This window comes from Leucopleurus acutus (genome assembly GCF_964270905.1).
Source record: "Leucopleurus acutus genome assembly, chromosome: X".
NCBI lineage: Eukaryota > Metazoa > Chordata > Mammalia > Artiodactyla > Delphinidae > Leucopleurus > Leucopleurus acutus.
The window spans coordinates 40,917,272-40,935,040 of NC_139148.1; the positions used below are offsets into that span (position 1 = coordinate 40,917,272).

General features: G+C 40.2%; 1 protein-coding gene across 1 annotated transcript in view; it reads left to right on the forward strand.

The window, feature by feature from the left end:
* The first annotated feature begins 1,381 nt into the window (after positions 1–1,381).
* Positions 1,382–17,769, forward strand: part of RP2 (RP2 activator of ARL3 GTPase) — a 50,347-nt gene continuing 33,959 nt past the window's right edge. Inside the window, exon 1 of the mRNA XM_082864237.1 lies at positions 1,382–1,641. Coding sequence (XP_082720363.1) covers positions 1,540–1,641 — 102 coding nt within the window. The 5' untranslated portion in view covers positions 1,382–1,539. The remainder of the gene's footprint in view (positions 1,642–17,769) is intronic.

Genomic DNA, 17,769 nt, shown 5'->3' on the forward strand with positions numbered 1-17,769 from the left:
ATTTGTAGTTTTTAAAGGAACCTCCATACTGTTCTCCATAGGCTCACATAAACTTTTCATCTCACTCTGAGGAAGAAAAAGTGTGCACTGGGTGAAGACTCTGTTGCCTAAGATCTGGAACTTAAATTTACAGTAATTTCTAATACTTGAGCACATGCACTTTTCTTCCTGATTGTGCAATAAAAGGCAGGAAGTGAAAAAGGGAACATTCTTAATGCTCAAGGTAACTCAGAGGCTCATTTAGGACATACACTAGATGTGAATAAGTGTGGGAAAGCAGAAAGATAACCAAATTTGAGCCTAAACTAATCTGCATTTGATGTCTGACCAAATGCCAAAATACTGTGCTCAGAGAATTAAACCAACAACTTACCTTTTCTATTACACAAGCAATACATGTGTATTGTAGTAACATTCAACCCAAGTATAGCAAATGCTAATATTTAAAAAAATATCTTCAGACAAACCCTATACCATTTGCTGAGAACAGATCTGATAGTTTATATGGCAACGCTTGTGTCCTCCACCAGGCTATAAACTCCATGAGGAGAACCCCTTTACCATTACTCTTTCCCCCACCCCACCACCTCTGCCCCACTTTAGTCACTTTCTTTGGGAAAGAATAGAGAAAGGTTGTAAATGTTTCCTTCACTAGTGTGCAAGCATTCATTCGACAAACGTTTTATTGAGCAACTAGTGTGGAGTTGAGCAAGGCTTGGGGGATTAAATAAAAGAAAAAGACAGGGCTTTTGGTCTCAAGAAATTCACAGTTCCAATAAGGAGACGATACAAAAACAATTATTTTTCTAAGTTCTTGTTCAATTTTAGAGTCATTCGTGGAAATTCTAAGAAAGCACATAAGAGAGGGCAAGGAGGGTCGGGAAGGTCTTTGGGGAAATTTCCCGAGGAGGTAACACTGGCCAGACGTGGGGTCGGGGAATGGGTGACGAAGAGTGAGGCATGCGAATTTCATGGCCCTTCCTGCGTCAGCAGGAATTCCTGTTCCCTCCCAATTGCACCACAAAACTTAAGTGTAATGTTCAACTACGGAGCTTGGAAACTGAGAACCTAGGGCAAAACGACCTGTCTGCCGAGGTTGCACTCCCTGCAGCGGGACAGCCCCGCTGAGTCCTAGGAGGGGCGGGGCAGGGTTGGGGGTGGTGGTGGCGGTGAGTGCGTCTGGGCCGACCGGGCCCGCCCCTGGGGGCTGGCGCAGGAGCCGGGCGTGGATTGGCTGTGTGCGTAAGTCGGCCTCTCTTCATAGGCCGCGCAGGGCTGCTCGCGGGACTTGGATTGGCTCCCAGGGCGCTGAGCGGTCATTGGCTGCGGTGGGTCGTCAAGGCGACTGAGAGGAAAAAGAGAAGGGGTTTTGGGCCTGGCCGGCGAACCGAGGCTGCGGGCGGTTTGGCGGTTCCGCGGGGCGGTGTCCGGAGTGCTGCGGGACCCGGGACCCCGGGGTTCACGCCACAACTCCAGGAGGTGCCTGAGCCAGCGCGCCGGCGAGGAGTAGTGGCTAGTGGGACCCCGCGGGCCGGGACCATGGGCTGCTTCTTCTCCAAGACGCGGAAGGCTGAGAAGGAGTCGCAGCCGGAGGGCGAGGAGGAGCGGCCGAAGCAGTACAGCTGGGACCAGCGCGAGAAGGTAACCAACGTCACGTAGTGGCTGGTCTCAGCCTTCCCGAGCCCGCTCGGCAAGGGTCCCCAGCGGCCGGGCAGCGCTGAGGGGGCGGACCCAGCAGCTGCCGCTCTTGCGTGCTCGCTCTCTCCCGCGAGTAGTTGAAGTCGGAGTGAATGACTTTTGGGGGAGCAGTGAAATTCAGCGTCAGAGAGGGCTCCACGGAGGGCGGTGCAGCGCTGGAAGGGGCCCTAGAGCTCATTGTCCAGGCAGATGGACACTTCGGGCTTTCCCTTCTCTGTGCACCCTGCCCTCCGGTCCAAGGATGGACTCCAGGGAAGGAAGGAGAACCCGGAATGCCCCAAATCTCACATCTCGTTTCACTCGCAGCTCCGAGCGGGGTTTTGTCCAGTCCTCGAGTTACACATGGAACTGATCTCATCTCTTTCGCGGCTTGTGTTCTTTCTGTGGTTGTTTTCTCTTTTGTCTGCCCTAGCCAGTAAATCTCTTTGGTCCTGATATATTCCACTGCTGAATTTTCTCAATGACGAAGTGGACCGTTTGACCTACAGCTTTGTATGACCTCCTCTTCCACTTACCCGAAAGGAATAATGAAAATGGAATCAGCCTTGGAATGTGTGTTAAGACCGTAAGATGAAAATAACCAGCATAAGCCAGGCAATATTTTACTGTTGCTTTCATGAATGAAAATGCCCTTAGTTTTACTTTTCTATATAGCCAGAAACGAAAAAGCTTTGAACACGTCCACTAGTCTTACACAAAGCGCACTTAGTCATAAATTTCATAATGCTTCCTCTTTCTACATAGTTCTCCATTTGTGTTTAGTAAAATACTTTGATCCATCAATTATTTTTCTCATCCAAAAGAAAATAAAGACTTTTAAATGAGTGTTATGAACAGTTAACTCCTTGCTTAATAAACATATCTGTATCCATGACTACTTTATAGTAAATGTCTTACTAATGTTTTGATTTCATAGACCATCCTACATGATTTCCAGTCCCCAGCAGAATGTATTCACATAAACTCGGTTCTCCAAGTGTCAGATTTTAAAAATTGGACGCTTTTTACAGACTTCCCAGCCCCATCTTTCTGCCCCTGTTTCACAGGGTTGCATGATCTGTTTATTAATTCTCTTTTATCCATACTTGATAGAAGCATTTTTATAATGTAACAGTGGAAAATACTATATTTTCTGTCTGAAAACAACCCCTTTAAAAATTCTCCTGGACTATTAGAGAAAGAATTACCAGCTTACATTTTGAGACAGTGGAGATACCACATTTCCCAACATTGCTTTTTCTTTTGGGAATTTTTTCTCTTTCTTCTGGAATTACTAAGAATTCACTCTAGGGTACCTCTAATTTATGATAGCCTGCTAAATTTTATGTGATTTTAAAGATTTTTTTCTAGCTCCTTACCTCTCATGAGGTCAGTATGGGTAGTGCGCAAATGTTCTGTATTAGTCCAGTGATACTTTTACTGAGTTTAGCATGGTCTTGCTTGCTCCTAGAAGATTTTAATTGTACCTTAAAAAGAATGGGATGCAAATGCAGCCCAGAGAACATAAATGAGATACGTTGGATGTATATTAACAGAATGGTTTGTATTAAAAGTTTAGGTCTCTAATGTGATCATGGACTATAACATAAACAATTTTAAAGTTATATCAGACAATTACCATTCAACTTGTAAGACTTAGCTGTAAAAAAGAAAGTACAAAAAGAAAAAGAAAAGTGCATTGCCTGAAAAGTTTCCTTGCAACTTGGAAAAGTGGTGTTTAGATTTTTCCTTAGGTTGTGTAATCAGAGTATCTTTATTGAGAGGCACCCTCTGGGTTTTGGGTTTTGACTTGTGTAATTGGGTCAGTCTTAGGGGACTGAAGCTAGAAGAAATTGTCTCAATTAGAAAGAATGTTTGGGGACTCAGTGTTGTCATGACAACTGGTATACTGTAATCAACAGTGTAAGAAGCTCATTTTCTATTGCTGACTTGGAAAAAAAAGCTTATTGTACAATTACTACATTGCCATGATGAGAAATATTTTTGGATTGTAAGATCTGTGTTTAAATCATTTGGAAGGAAATGCTTTTATCCTTGTTATCTGTATGCTGCCTCCCATAACTAAGCAAATTATTCAATATATATGTTCTCAAACACCAAGGAAAACTCAAAATTATAAGAATTATTTTCCCTGCCCTTGAAGAGCTGACTGGCTTTTTTGAGTTAAAACAGGAAATATTTAAGTATCACGGGAAGATGAGTAGTATAGAAAAGTAGCTTTCATCTTCTAGTTATTCATACCAATACTCTTTCTAGACAATAGAAATGATGGCATAGGTATGAAAATTGTGATTTTGAGTATGGACAACACATCTGTGTCCATTCAGGTTCCTCAGTTATAAAATCAAACCTGGTAAAAATTTCTCTACTGTTTAATAAGGTAAAGGCCTGTCCTGAGGGTTAGACAGTACTGGTCACCTCTGAGGATAGAACTTGGGCCAGAGATTGGGCAGGACAGAACCAGTCTTAGTATAAGGCAGATCATAATTCTCAGAGTTGTTCTTCAGTGGAAAGGGTGGCTTTGTGAAGAACTGATCTCCATGTTGGTCAAAACATTCAGGCAGAGGTAGGATGGAGACCTACTAGGAAGAAGTGTCTGCATTGAGTAGGGGGCTAGATGCTGTTTTTAGCCTTTTAAGTATGTGAGGTATTCTAGTTATCCATTGTTGCATACCAAACCACCCCAAAACTTAATGGCATAGAATAATGGCAAGTACTTATTTTGCTCACAACTCTGCAATTTGTGTAGGGCTTAGCTAGGTTGGCTCTTTGCTTTATCTGGCATCAGCTGCAGCAGCTTGACTGGGGGTTGGAGGATCTGCTTTCAATATGACTTAATCACAGAGCTGGCTGGCAAGTTGATGCTGGATTTTGGCTGGAAGCTCAGCTGGGGCTAAGGGCCAGAGGCCTCTTCCTGTAGCCTGGGCTTCCCCACAGCGTGATGGCTGGGTTCCCAGGGCAAGTGTCCTAAGAGAGACTGGCAGAAGCTGCATGGCTTTTTCTAACTAGCCTCTTAAGTGATGTAGCATTACTTCTGCTATATTTTGTTGGTTGAGGCAATCACAGATGTCCACCTGCGTCCAAGGGGAGGGGACCTCTTGATGGGAGAAGTGTCAAACTTGTCGACATGTTTTAAATCCTTTACATAAAGTTGTTGCTGCTTAAAGGAAGTAACTAGTTCTTTGTTTATTCATTTTAAAATAGCTTTATTGAGATAAATTCATATGTCATACAGTTTACTAATTTAAAGTGTACAATTCAATAGTTTCAGCAAGTCCACAGGGTTATGTTACTATCACTATGATCTAATTTTAGAACTTTTTTATCCCTCACAAAAGAAACCCAGATCCATAAGTAGTTACTCCTCACTCCTCCTAGCCCCTAGAAACTACAGTTTTACTTTCTATCTCTATAGATTTGCTTATTTAGGACATTTATCGGTGGAATCATACAATATGTGGTCTTTTGTTACTTTCACTTAGTGTGTTTTTGAGATTCATCCATATTATAGCATATATCAGTAGTTTATTCCTTTTTATTGCTGAATGACATTAACAGAGTAGATATTTTATTTCAGTTTATTTATAAATAAATTTTATTTTACTGTCCGTTTTGTTTATCCATTCATTAGTTGATGGACATTTGGCTTGTTTCCACTTTTTGGCCATTACAAATAATGCTGCTATGAATATTTGTGTACAAGCTTTTGTGTAGACATATGTTTTAATTTCTCTTCGATATATACTTAGGAGTGGAATTCCTGGGTCGTATAGTAACTCTGTGGTTAACTTTGTGAGAATCTGCCTAACTGTTTTTCAAAGTGTCTGCACCATTTACATTTTCACCAGCAGTGTATGGGGGTTCCAATTTCTTCACTCATATAAAGTGGGAAAAGGGGAAAAGTGCATGGAGTGGAAAGTGTATGGGACTGGGGTTTTAATTTGCATTCTGCCCTGTACTGTATCTCACTGGTCAAGTCATTTAGCTTTTCCAGCCCTCAATTTCCTAAGATCCCTTCCAGTTCTTTAATTCTTTGAGCATCTTAAGAGAAGAGGTAAGCATCAGTAGAAGCATTCAGGCACATCTGAATGAACAGAGAGAATGGGATAGGATGTAAAATTAGATTAAAAATCAATTAGATGATATGAATTCTATTTTGTGGTTATATATTTAGCAACATGGTGTATTATATAAATATAATACTTCACCTTCTCTTGTCATCAATGTATATAAGATCAAGGTACTGGTATTTGTTATTTTCACTCATGAAATTACCTTTCAGCTACATAGCTATGTTGCCTTGAAACTGACTTAACAATGTTTAAGTTTTAAATAATTGGTTATTTTAATTGAAGTGTAATTTACATAATGTAAAATTTACCCTTTTGAAGTGTACAGTTCTATGAGTTTTGACAGACAAATACAGTCATGTAACTATCACCATAATCAAGATATAGAACAGTACCATCATCCCCCACAAATTTCCTCATGCTCCTTTGTAGTCAACTCTGCCTCCAGCCTCTGATCTGTTTTTTATCCCTATAGTTTTATCTTTTTGAGAATGTCCTATAAATGGAATCATGTAGTAGGTAACCTTTTGAGTCTGGCTTCTTTCACTTAGCATGACACATTTAAGATTCATCCATGTTGTTGCATGTATCAGGAGTTCCTTTTTATTGCTGAGTAGTAGTCCATTTTATGGATTTACCACATTTGTTTATCCATTCACCAGTTGAAGGACATTTAGGTTGTTTACAAATTCTGGTAATTATGAATAAAACTACCATAAACATTTGCATACAGGTTTTTGAATAAACATAAGCTTTCATTTCACTTGAGTGAATACCTAGGAGTAGGATTTCTGAGTCATATGGAAATTGTATATTAAACTTTATAAGAAAGTGCCAAACCCTTTTCCAAAGCAGCTGTGCTATTTTGCATTCCCGCCAGTAATGTATGAGAAATCCAGTTTCTCTGCATCCTCACCAGCACTTGGTATGGTCAGTTTTTTAAAAATTTTTAGCCATTCTAATAGGAGTGTAGTGGTATTTCATTGTGGCTTAATTTGCATTTCCCTAATGACTAATTATTTGTGGAGCATTTTTCCATGTACTTATTTGCCATCTATATATTTTCTTTGGTGAAGTGTTTATTAAAACCTTTTGCCCATTTTTTTTTACTGGGTTATTTGTTTTCTTATTATTGAGTTTTGAGAGTTTTTTATATATCCTGAATACAAGTCCCTTGTCATGTATGTCTTGCAAATATTTTTTTCCCAAATAATGACTTGTCTTCTCTTAATAGTGTCTTTTTTTTTAAAAAAGATTCACATTTTATTTATTGTTTTTTTGCTACACAGCGTGCGGGATCTTAGCTCCCCAACCAGGGATCGAACCCACACCCCTTGCAGTGGAAACTCGGAGTCTTAACCACTGGACCGCCAGGGAAGTCCCTTAATAGTGTCTTTTGAAGAACAAAAGTTTTCAAAATTTAGATAAAAGTCCAATTTTCAATTTTTTCTTTTATGGATCATGTTTTTGGCTTCACATCTAGGAAATCTTTGCCTAACCAAGATTACAAACGTTTTCTCCTCTGTTTTCTTCTAGAAGTTTTAGACTTTTTGGTTTTATGTTTAGGTTCTATGATCCATTTTGAGTTAATTGTTAAATATGATACAAGGTATGGGAGATTCTTTATTTTATTTTTTACATATAGATGTCTAATTGTTCCAGCACCATTTGTTGAAAAGATTATCCTTTCTCTATTGAACTGCCTTTGCACCTTTGTCAATATATACATAAGTCTGTTTTTGAATTCTATTCCATTGATTTATTCACGTAGTAAACATTGGCTTCTGTTTGAATATGGTTGAATACGAAGAAGCAGCCAAGAGAATATATTTAGGAGCCAGACTGCCTAGGTCTGAGACTCAGCTCAAGCATTTACTATGTGACCTTGGGTAAGTTATTTACCCTCTGGGTGCCTCAATTTTCTCATCTGTAAAATAGAGATAATTATAGTATACAACCCTCATAGGGGTTTTTATGAGGATTGAGTGAATGATTATAAAGCACTTAGAATGGTGCCTGGTGCCTGTATAGTGCTCCTTATACTCCTGAGTCTTATTTTGAACTTCTACCCAGACCAGATTTCCATTAAAACTAACAAATGCCATTATTTCATCTTAGGTTATCACTATGGAAGTTTAACTGTGGAGGTGAATTTTAATGAAAAATTTGCGTAACTGCTCAGTGAAAGAATAAGATGTTCACTTTTATTTTCTGTTAGGAAAATAATACTTACCTTAGTTTATTAGCTATATCAGGTGAATTCCAACTCCTGAAATGTTTCTTTGATTTTTGAGAGTATATCCACTACCTTTCAAGGATTGTATTTAGAAATATGACCTAAACTAAGCTCACTTCATAAGTGATTCTTGTGAAAAAGTAGTTTAAAAACTTCACCTTTCGTGTTTGTGATTTTGGGCACTTTGAGAACTAGTAACTTTTACAAAATTATTATGGTACTAAGCTTCAAGTTTTTTATTGTCACTTTTTGTTTTGAAGAGCTTTCAGGAATTGTTGAGAAAGTAAGTACAGCAATGTAAATCCTAAGTTTCTCCTTTGTAGATCATAATGATAGTCCAAATAATTTTATACTATAGAACTCTTTAGTTATAGGATTAATTTCACCCAGTGAACTACGAGAACTGAGATGTCTAGATAAAATATGTAGAGTAGTAAATCACATTTAATTCCTCAGCATTGGCAGCAGTTATGGACTGAATGTTTGTGGTTCCCCACCACGCCCCACCCTGCAATCACCTCCAAATTCATATGTTGAAACCCTAACTCCCAGTGTGGTTCTGTTTGGAGATGGGGCCTGTAAGGAAGTAATTAAGATTAAATGAGGTCATGACGATGGGGCCTTGATCTGATAGGATTAGTGTCCTTATATGAAGAGGCATCAGAAAGCTTGCCATGCACCCACCCAGGAAAGACCATGTGAGGATAATTCAAGAAGGCAACCATCTGCAGGACAAGAAGAGAGGTATCACCAGAAGCCAACCACAATGGCACCTTGATTTTGTACTTCCCAGCCTCTAGAACTGTGAGAAATAAGTTTCTGTTGTTTAAGCTACCCAGTCTGTATTATTTTGTTATGGCAGCCAGTCTTGGTCTGTTCAGCCCATTGTAACAAGATACCATAGACTGGGTGGCTTAAACAACAGAAATTTATTTCTCACAGTTCTGGAGGCTGGGAAGTCCAAGATCAAGGTACCAACAGATCCAGTGTCTGGTGTCAGAGATAAATACAGCTGGACATTGGTTAAAGCAGTGAAAACAGATTTTTGTTCAGTAATTACTGACGGGGGAAGGAGCTGAGCTCCATTCTGATTTGTGCAGAGGTGACTTAAGCCATTTAAGGAAGAATGAGGGAGCGGGGAGAGCAGGGACTCAGTAGAGTCAGAGAAGTGAAAAATTACAAAGTTGGTCTGTGTAAATAAGATTAGGTCAGTCGTGTTAGCTGGCAATTTTATTTATTTATTTATTTATTTATTGCGGTATGCGGGCCTCTCACTGTTGTGGCCTCTCCCATTGCGGAGCACAGGCTCTGGACGCGCAGGCTCAGCGGCCATGTCTCACAGGCCCAGCCGCTCCGCGGCATGTGGGATCCTCCCGGACCGGGGCACGAACCTGTGTCCCCTGCATCGGCAGGCGGACTCTCAACCACTGCGCCACCAGGGAAGGCCCTAGCTGGCAATTTTAGAAGTTAGGATCTTATCCTCCCACAGAGACTGGTAAACAGAGGCCCTATCCTTCCTAATAATTACATTTCATAGGAATGGATCTCAGGTCCTTGAGAAGGACACTTCTCATTAGTAAGAGATACAGTCACAATTGTAAGCCCTTTTTAGTAAATGCTTTAAGACAGGGAGGTCAGTGGCCTATCATCAGATGTTGGCTAGAACAAATAGTAAAATTTCCTGCAGAGTTGAGCTTCCTCAGGCAGGCATTTTAATGGGGACCTGGGGTCATTCTAGGGACAAAGCCTTGTGCTAGTAGAAGCCATGCTAGAGTTTGGTCAAGTCTGTTAGTGCAGGGATTTGGACGGACTTGCAGTGTGCCAAGAGTTCTGCAGTTCTTACTGGTGAAAGCCTGCTTCCTACTTGTAGTCAGCCGCCTTCTTGCCATGTGCTCATGTGGCCTTTCCTTGGTGCCTGCCTGCATGGAGAGAGAGAGAGATCTCTTCTTATAAGGACACTAATCCCATCGTGAGGGCCCCTCCCTCATGACCTCATCTAAATCTAATTACCTCCAAAAGTCCCCACCTCCAAATGCCATCACATTGGGGGGTTAGAGCTTCAACATATGAATTTTGAGAGGACACAAACATTCAGTCCATAACACAGCCCAAGCAGACTAAGACAGCAGCTCAGTAATTTTAAAGTTAAGAATAGATTTTCTTTCTGCATTTGCAACAGGTCTCAACTACAACTACTAATATAGTACTAATTATAATATATTATAATTAATAATATAGTTGAAATTTTTGTTTAATACTGTACACTTATAATATATATCATTTCCCATGCCAAAAAAATTAGCTGAATTCCTTTAAGTAAGAAGTATTAACTTTTATTTTTTATCTTTATCTGAACAGTGGTTTGTTTCCTATTTAATTCGGAGATAAATATGCTTGCAAACTTTTGAACTTGCTGTCTGTGTCTTAGGCAAAGATAATTTGGCCAGAATCTTGAAGCCCAAATCAATTCTCCAGGAAAAAACCCACAAAATTTTACGTACAATTTTTTTTTAACATCTTTATTGGGGTATAATTGCTTTACAATGGTGTGTTAGTTTCTGCTTTATAACAAAGTGAATCAGTCATACATAAACATATGTTCCCATATGTCTTCCCTGTTGCGTCTCCCTCCCTCCCACCCTCCCTATCCCACCCCTCCAGGCTGTCACAAAGCACCGAGCCAATATCCCTGTGCCATGCGGCTGCTTCCCACTAGCTATCTACCTTACTACGTTTGTTAGTGTGTATATGCCCATGACTCTCTCTCGCCCTGTCACAGCTCACCCTTCCCCCTCCCCATAACCTCAAGTCCGTTCTCTAGGAGGTCTGCGTCTTTATTCCTGCTTTACCCCTAGGTTCTTCATGACATTTTTTTTTTTTTTTTAACATCTTTATTGGAGTATAATTGCTTTACAATGGTATGTTAGTTTCAGCTTCACAACAAAATGAATCAGTTATATATATACATATATTCCCATATCTCTTCCCGCTTGCGTCTCCCTCCCTCCCACCCTCCCTATCCCACCCCTCCAGGCGGTCACAAAGCACCGAGCTGATCTCCCTGTGCTATGCGGCTGCTTCCCACTAGCTATCTACCTTACGTTTGGTAGTGTATATATGTCCATGCCTCTTTATCGCTTTGTCACCGTTTACCCTTCCCCCTCCCCATAGCCTCAAGTCCATTCTCTAGTAAGTCTGTGTCTTTATTCCTGTTTCACCCCTAGGTTTTTCATGACATTTTTTTTTTTTAAATTCCATATATATGTGTTAGCATACGGTATTTGTCTCTCTCTTTCTGACTTACTTCACTCTGTATGACAGACTCTAGGTCTATCCACCTCATTACAAATAGCTCAATTTCGTTTCTTTTTATGGCTGAGTAATATTCCATTGTATATATGTGCCACATCTTCTTTATCCATTCATCCGATGACGGGCACTTAGGTTGTTTCCATCTCCGGGCTATTGTAAATAGAGCTGCAATGAACATTTTGGTACATGACTCTTTTTGAATTTTGGTTTTCTCAGGGTATATGCCCAGTAGTGGGATTGCTGGGTCATATGGTAGTTCTATTTGTAGTTTTTTAAGGAACCTCCATACTGTTCTCCATAGTGGCTGAACCAATTCACATTCCCACCAGCAGTGCAAGAGTGTTCCCTTTTCTCCACACCCTCTCCAGCATTTATTGTTTCTAGATTTTTTGATGATGGCCATTCTGACTGGTGTGAGATGATATCTCATTGTAGTTTTGATTTGCATTTCTCTAATGATGAATGATGTTGAGCATTCTTTCATGTGTTTGTTGGCAGTCTGTATATCTTCTTTGGAGAAATGTCTATTTAGGTCTTCTGCCCATTTTTGGATTGGGTTGTTTGTTTTCTTGTTATTGAGCTGCATGAGCTGCTTGTAAATTTTGGAGATTAATCCTTTGTCGGTTGCTTCATTTGCAAATATTTTCTCCCATTCTGAGGGTTGTCTTTTGGTCCTGTTTATGGTTTCCTTTGCTGTGCAAAAGCTTTGAAGTTTCATTAGGTCCCATTTGTTTATTTTTGTTTTTATTTCCATTACTCTAGGAGGTGGGTCAGAAAGGATCTTGCTGTGATTTATGTCATAGAGTGTTCTGCCTATGTTTTCCTCTAAGAGTTTAATAGTTTCTGGCCTTACATTTAGGTCTTTAATCCATTTTGAGCTTATTTTTGTGTATGGTGTTAGGGAGTGATCTAATCTCATACTTTTACATGTACCTGTCCAGTTTTCCCAGCACCACTTATTGAAGAGGCTGTCCTTTCTCCATTGTACATTACTGCCACCTTTATCAAAGATAAGGTGTCCATATGTGCATGGGTTTATCTCTGGGCTTTCTATCCTGTTCCATTGATCTATCTTTCTGTTTTTGTGCCAGTACCATACCATCTTGATAACTGTAGCTTTGTAGTATAGTCTGAAGTCAGGGAGCCTGATTCCTCCAGTTCCTTCTTTTGTTCTCAAGATTGCTTTGGCTATTCGGGGTCTTTTGTGTTTCCATACAAATTGTGAAATTTTTTGTTCTAGTTCTGTGAAAAATGCCAGTGGTAGTTTGATAGGGATTGCATTGAATCTATAGATTGCTTTGGGTAGTAGAGTCATTTTCACAATGTTGATTCTTCCAATCCAAGAACATGGTATATCTCTCCATCTATTTGTATCATCTTTAATTTTCTTCATCAGTGTCTTATAATTTTCTGCATACAGGTCTTTTGTCTCCTTAGGTAGGTTTATTCCTAGATATTTTATTCTTTGTGTTGCAATGGTAAATGGGAGTGTTTTCTTGATTTCACTTTCAGATTTTTCATCATTAGTATATAGGAATGCCAGAGATTTCTGTGCATTAATTTTGTATCCTGCCACTTTACCAAATTCATTGATTAGCTCTAGTAGTTTTCTGGTAGCATCTTTAGGGTTCTCTATGTATAGGATCATGTCATCTGCAAACAGTGACAGCTTTACTTCTTCTTTTCCGATTTGGATTCCTTTTATTTCCTTTTCTTCTCTGATTGCTGTGGCTAAAACTTCCAAAACAATGTTGAATAAGAGTGGTGAGAGTGGGCAACCTTGTCTTGTTCCTGATCTTAGTGGAAGTGCTTTCAGTTTTTCACCATTGAGGATGATGTTTGCTGTGGGCTTGTCATATATGGCCTTTATTATGTTGAGGAATGTTCCCTCTATGCCTACTTTCTGCAGGGTTTTTATCATAAATGGGTGTTGAATTTTGTCAAAAGCTTTCTCTGCATCTATTGAGATGATCATATGGTTTTTCTCCTTCAATTTGTTAATATGGTTTATCACATTGATAGATTTGCGTATATTGAAGAATCCTTGCATTCCTGGGATAAACCCCACTTGATCATGGTGTATGATCCTTTTAATGTGCTGTTGGATTCTGTTTGCTAGTATTTTGTTGAGGATTTTTGCATCTATGTTCATCAGTGATATTGGCCTGTAGTTTTCTTTCTTTGTGACATCCTTGTCTGGTTTTGGTATCAAGGTGATGGTGGCCTCGTAGAAGGAGTTTGGGAGTGGTCCTCCCTCTGCTATATTTTGGAAGAGTTTGAGAAGGATAGGTGTTAGCTCTTCTCTAAATGTTTGATAGAATTCGCCTGTAAAGCCATCTGGTCCTGGGCTTTTCTTTGTTGGAAGGTTTTTAATCACAGTTTCAATTTCAGTGCTTGTGATTGGTCTGTTCATATTTTCTATTTCTTCCTGATTCAGTCTTGGCAGGTTGTGCATTTCTAAGAATTTGTCCATTTCTTCCAGATTGTCCATTTTATTGGCATAGAGTTGCTTGTAGTAATCTCTCATGATCTCTTTTATCTCTGCAGTGTCAGTTGTTACCTCTCCTTTTTCATTTCTAATTCTATTGATTTGAGTCTTCTCCCTTTTTTTCTTGATGAGTCTGGGTAGTGGTTTATCTATTTTGTTTATCTTCTCAAAGAACCAGCTTTTAGTTTTATTGATCTTTGCTATTGTTTCCTTCATTTCTTTTTCATTTATTTCTGATCTGATTTTTATGATTTCTTTCCTTCTGCTAGCTTTGGGGTTTTTTTGTTCTTCTTTCTCTAATTGCTTGAGGTGCAAGGTTAGGTTGTTTATTCGAGATGTTTCCTGCTTCTTAAGGCAGGCTTGTATTGCTATAAACTTCCCCCTTAGAACTGCTTTTGCTGCATCCCACAGGTTTTGGGTCGTTGTGTCTCCATTGTCATTTGTTTCTAGGTATTTTTTGATTTCCTCTTTGATTTCTTCAGTGATATCTTCATTATTAAGTAGTGTATTGTTTAGCCTCCATGTGTTTGTATTTTTTACAGATCTTTTCCTGTAATTGATATCCAGTCTCATGGCGTTGTGGTCAGAAAAGATACTTGATACAATTTCAATTTTCTTAAATTTACCAAGGCTTGATTTGTGACCCAAGATATGATCTGTCCTGGAGAATGTTCCATGAGCACTTGAGAAAAATGTGTATTCTGTTGTTTTTGGATGGAGTGTCCTATAAATATCAATTAAGTCCATCTTGTTTAATGTATCATTTAAAGCTTGTGTTTCCTTATTTATTTTCATTTTGGATGATCTGTCCATGGGTGAAAGTGGGGTGTTTAAGTCCCCTACTATGAATGTGTTACTGTCGATTTCCCCTTTTATGGCTGTTAGTATTTGCCTTATGTATTGAGGTGCTCCTATGTTGGGTGCATAAATATTTACAATTGTTATATCTTCTTCTTGGATCGATCTCTTGATCATTATGTAGTGTCCTTCTTTGTCTCTTTTAATAGTCCTTATTTTAAAGTCTATTTTGTCTGATATGAGAATTGCTACTCCAGCTTTCTTTTGGTTTCCATTTGCATGGAATATCTTTTTCCATCCCCTTACTTTCAGTCTGTATGTGTCTCTAGGTCTGAAGTGGGTCTCTTGTAGACAGCATATATAAGGGTCTTGTTTTTGTATCCATTCAGCTAATCTGTGTCTTTTGGTGGGAGCATTTAGTCCATTTACATTTAAGGTAATTATCGATATGTATGTTCCTATTCCCATTTTCTAAATTGTTTTGGGTTCGTTATTATAGGTCTTTTCCTTCTCTTGTGTTTCTTGCCTAAAAAAGATCCTTTAGCATTTGTTGTAAAGCTGGTTTGGTGGTGCTGAACTCTCTCAGCTTTTGCTTGTCTGTAAAGGATTTAATTTCTCCATCAAATCTGAATGAGATCCTTGCTGGGTAGAGTAGTCTTGGCTGCATGTTTTTCTCCTTCATCACTTTCAGTATGTCCTGCCACTCCCTTCTGGCTTGTAGGGTTTCTGCTGAGAGATCAGCTGTTAACCTTATGGGGATTCCCTTATGTGTTATTTGTTGTTTTTCCCTTGCTGCTTTTAATATGCTTTCTTTGTATTTAATTTTTGACAGTTTGATTAATATGTGTCTTGGCGTATTTCTCCTTGTATTTATCTTGTATGGGACTCTCTGTGCTTCCTGGACTTGATTAACTATTTCCTTTCCCATGTTAGGGAAGTTTTCAAGTATAATCTCGTCAAATATTTTCTTAGTCCCTTTCTTTTTCTCTTCTTCTTCTGGAATCCCTATAATTCGAATGTTGGTGCGTTTAATGTTGTCCCAGAGGTCTCTGAGACTGTCCTCAGTTCTTTTCATTCTTTTTTCTTTATTCTGCTCTGCAGTAGTTATTTCCACTATTTTATCTTCCAGGTCACTTATCCGTTCTTCTGCCTCAGTTATTCTGCTATTGATCCCATGTAGAGTACTTTTAATTTCATTTATTGTGTTGTTCATCGTTGCTTGTTTCATCTTTAGTTCTTCTAGGTCCTTGTTAACTGATTCTTGCATTTTGTCCAATCTATTGTCCATTCTATCTCCAAGATTTCGGATCAACCTTACTATCATTATTCTGAATTCTCTTTCAGGTAGACTGCCTATTTCCTCTTCATTTGTTAGGTCTGGTGCATTTTTATCTTGCTCCTTTATCTGCTGTGTGTTTTTCTGTCTTCTCATTTTGCTTATCTTACTGTGTTTGGGGTCTCCTTTTTGCAGGCTGCAGGTTCGTAGTTCCTCCTGTTTTTGATGTCTGTCTCCAGTGGCTAAGGTTGGTTCAGTGGGTTGTGTAGGCTTCCTGGTGGAGGGGACTAGTGCCTGTGTTGTGGTGGATGAGGCTGGATCTTGTCTCTCTAGTGGGCAGGTTCACGTCTGGTGGTGTGTTTGGGGGTGTCTGTGGCCTTATTATGATTTTAGGCAGCCTCTCTGCTAATGGGTGAGGTTGTGTTCCTGTTTTGCTAGTTGTTTGGCATAGGTTTTCCAGCACTGTGGCTTGCTGGTCGTTGAGTGAAGCTGGGTGCTGGTGTTAAGATGGAGGTCTCTGGGAGATTTTTGCCGTTTGATATTATGTGGAGCTGGGAGGTCTCTTGTTGATCAGTGTCCTGAAGTTGGCTCTCCTACCTCAGAGGCAGAGCCCTGCCTCCTGGCTGGAGCACCAAAAGCTTTTCATCCACACGGCTCAGGATAAAAGGGAGAAAAAGTAGAGGGAATTAGTAGAAGTATGAGGAAAGAAAGAAGGAAAGGAGGGTAGGAAGGAAGGAAGAAAGAAAGAAAGAAGCAAAGAAGGAAAGAAGGCAAGAAGGAAAGAAAGGAGGGAGGGAGGGAGGGAGGAAGGAAGGAAGGAGGGAAAGAAGGAAAAAAGACAGAAAGAAAGAAGATACAGTAAAAATAAAATAAAGTATAATAAAGTTATTGAATTAAAAAATTCTTATTTAGAAAAAAAAAAAAGGGACGGAAAGAACCTTAGGACAAATGTTGGCAGCAAAGCTATACAGACAAAATCTTACACAGAAGCATACACATACACCCTCACTAAAAGAGGTAAATGGGGAAAAATCCTAAATCTTGCTGTCAGAGACCACCTCCTCAATTTGGGATGATTCGTTGTCTAAAGGAGGGAAGGAAGGACGGAAAGAAAGAAGGAAAGAACGAAGGTAAAGTATAATATTGTTATTAAAATTAATTATTAAGAAAAATTTAAAAAAAACATGGACGGATAGAACCCTAGGACAAATGGTGGAAGCAAGACTATACAGACAAGATCTCACACAGAAGCATACACATACACATTCACAAAAAGAGGAAAGGGGAAAAATCATAGATCTTGCTCCTAAAGTCCACTTCCTTAATTTGGGATGATTGGTTGTCTATTCAGGTATTCCATAGATGCAGGGTATATCAAGTTGATTGTGGAGCTTTAATCCGTTGCTTCTGAGGCTGCTGGGAGAGATTTCCCTTTCTCTTCTTTGTTCTCACAGCTCCCAGGGCTAAGCTTTGGATTTGGCCCTGCCACTGCGTGTAGATCGCTGGAGGGCGTCTGTTTTTTGCTCAGACAGGATGGGGTTAAAAGAGCCGCTGATTGGGGGCTCTGGCGCACTCAGGCCGGCGGGGACGGAGGGGCACAGAGTGCGGGGCGGGCCTGCGGTGGCAAAGGCCGGCGTGACTTTGCACCAGCCTGAGGCGCGCTGTGCGCTGTCCCGGGGAAGTTGTCCCTGGATCCCGGGAACCTGGCAGTGGCGGGCTGCACAGGCTCCGCGGAAGAGGGGTGTGGAGAGTGACCTGTGCCTGCACACAGGCCCCTCGGTGGCGGCAGCAGCAGCCTTAACGTCTCCCGCCCGGCTCTGGGGTCCGCGCTTTTAGCCGCGGCTTGCGCCCGTCTCTGGATTCCGCGCTTTCAGCCGCGGCTCGCGCCCGT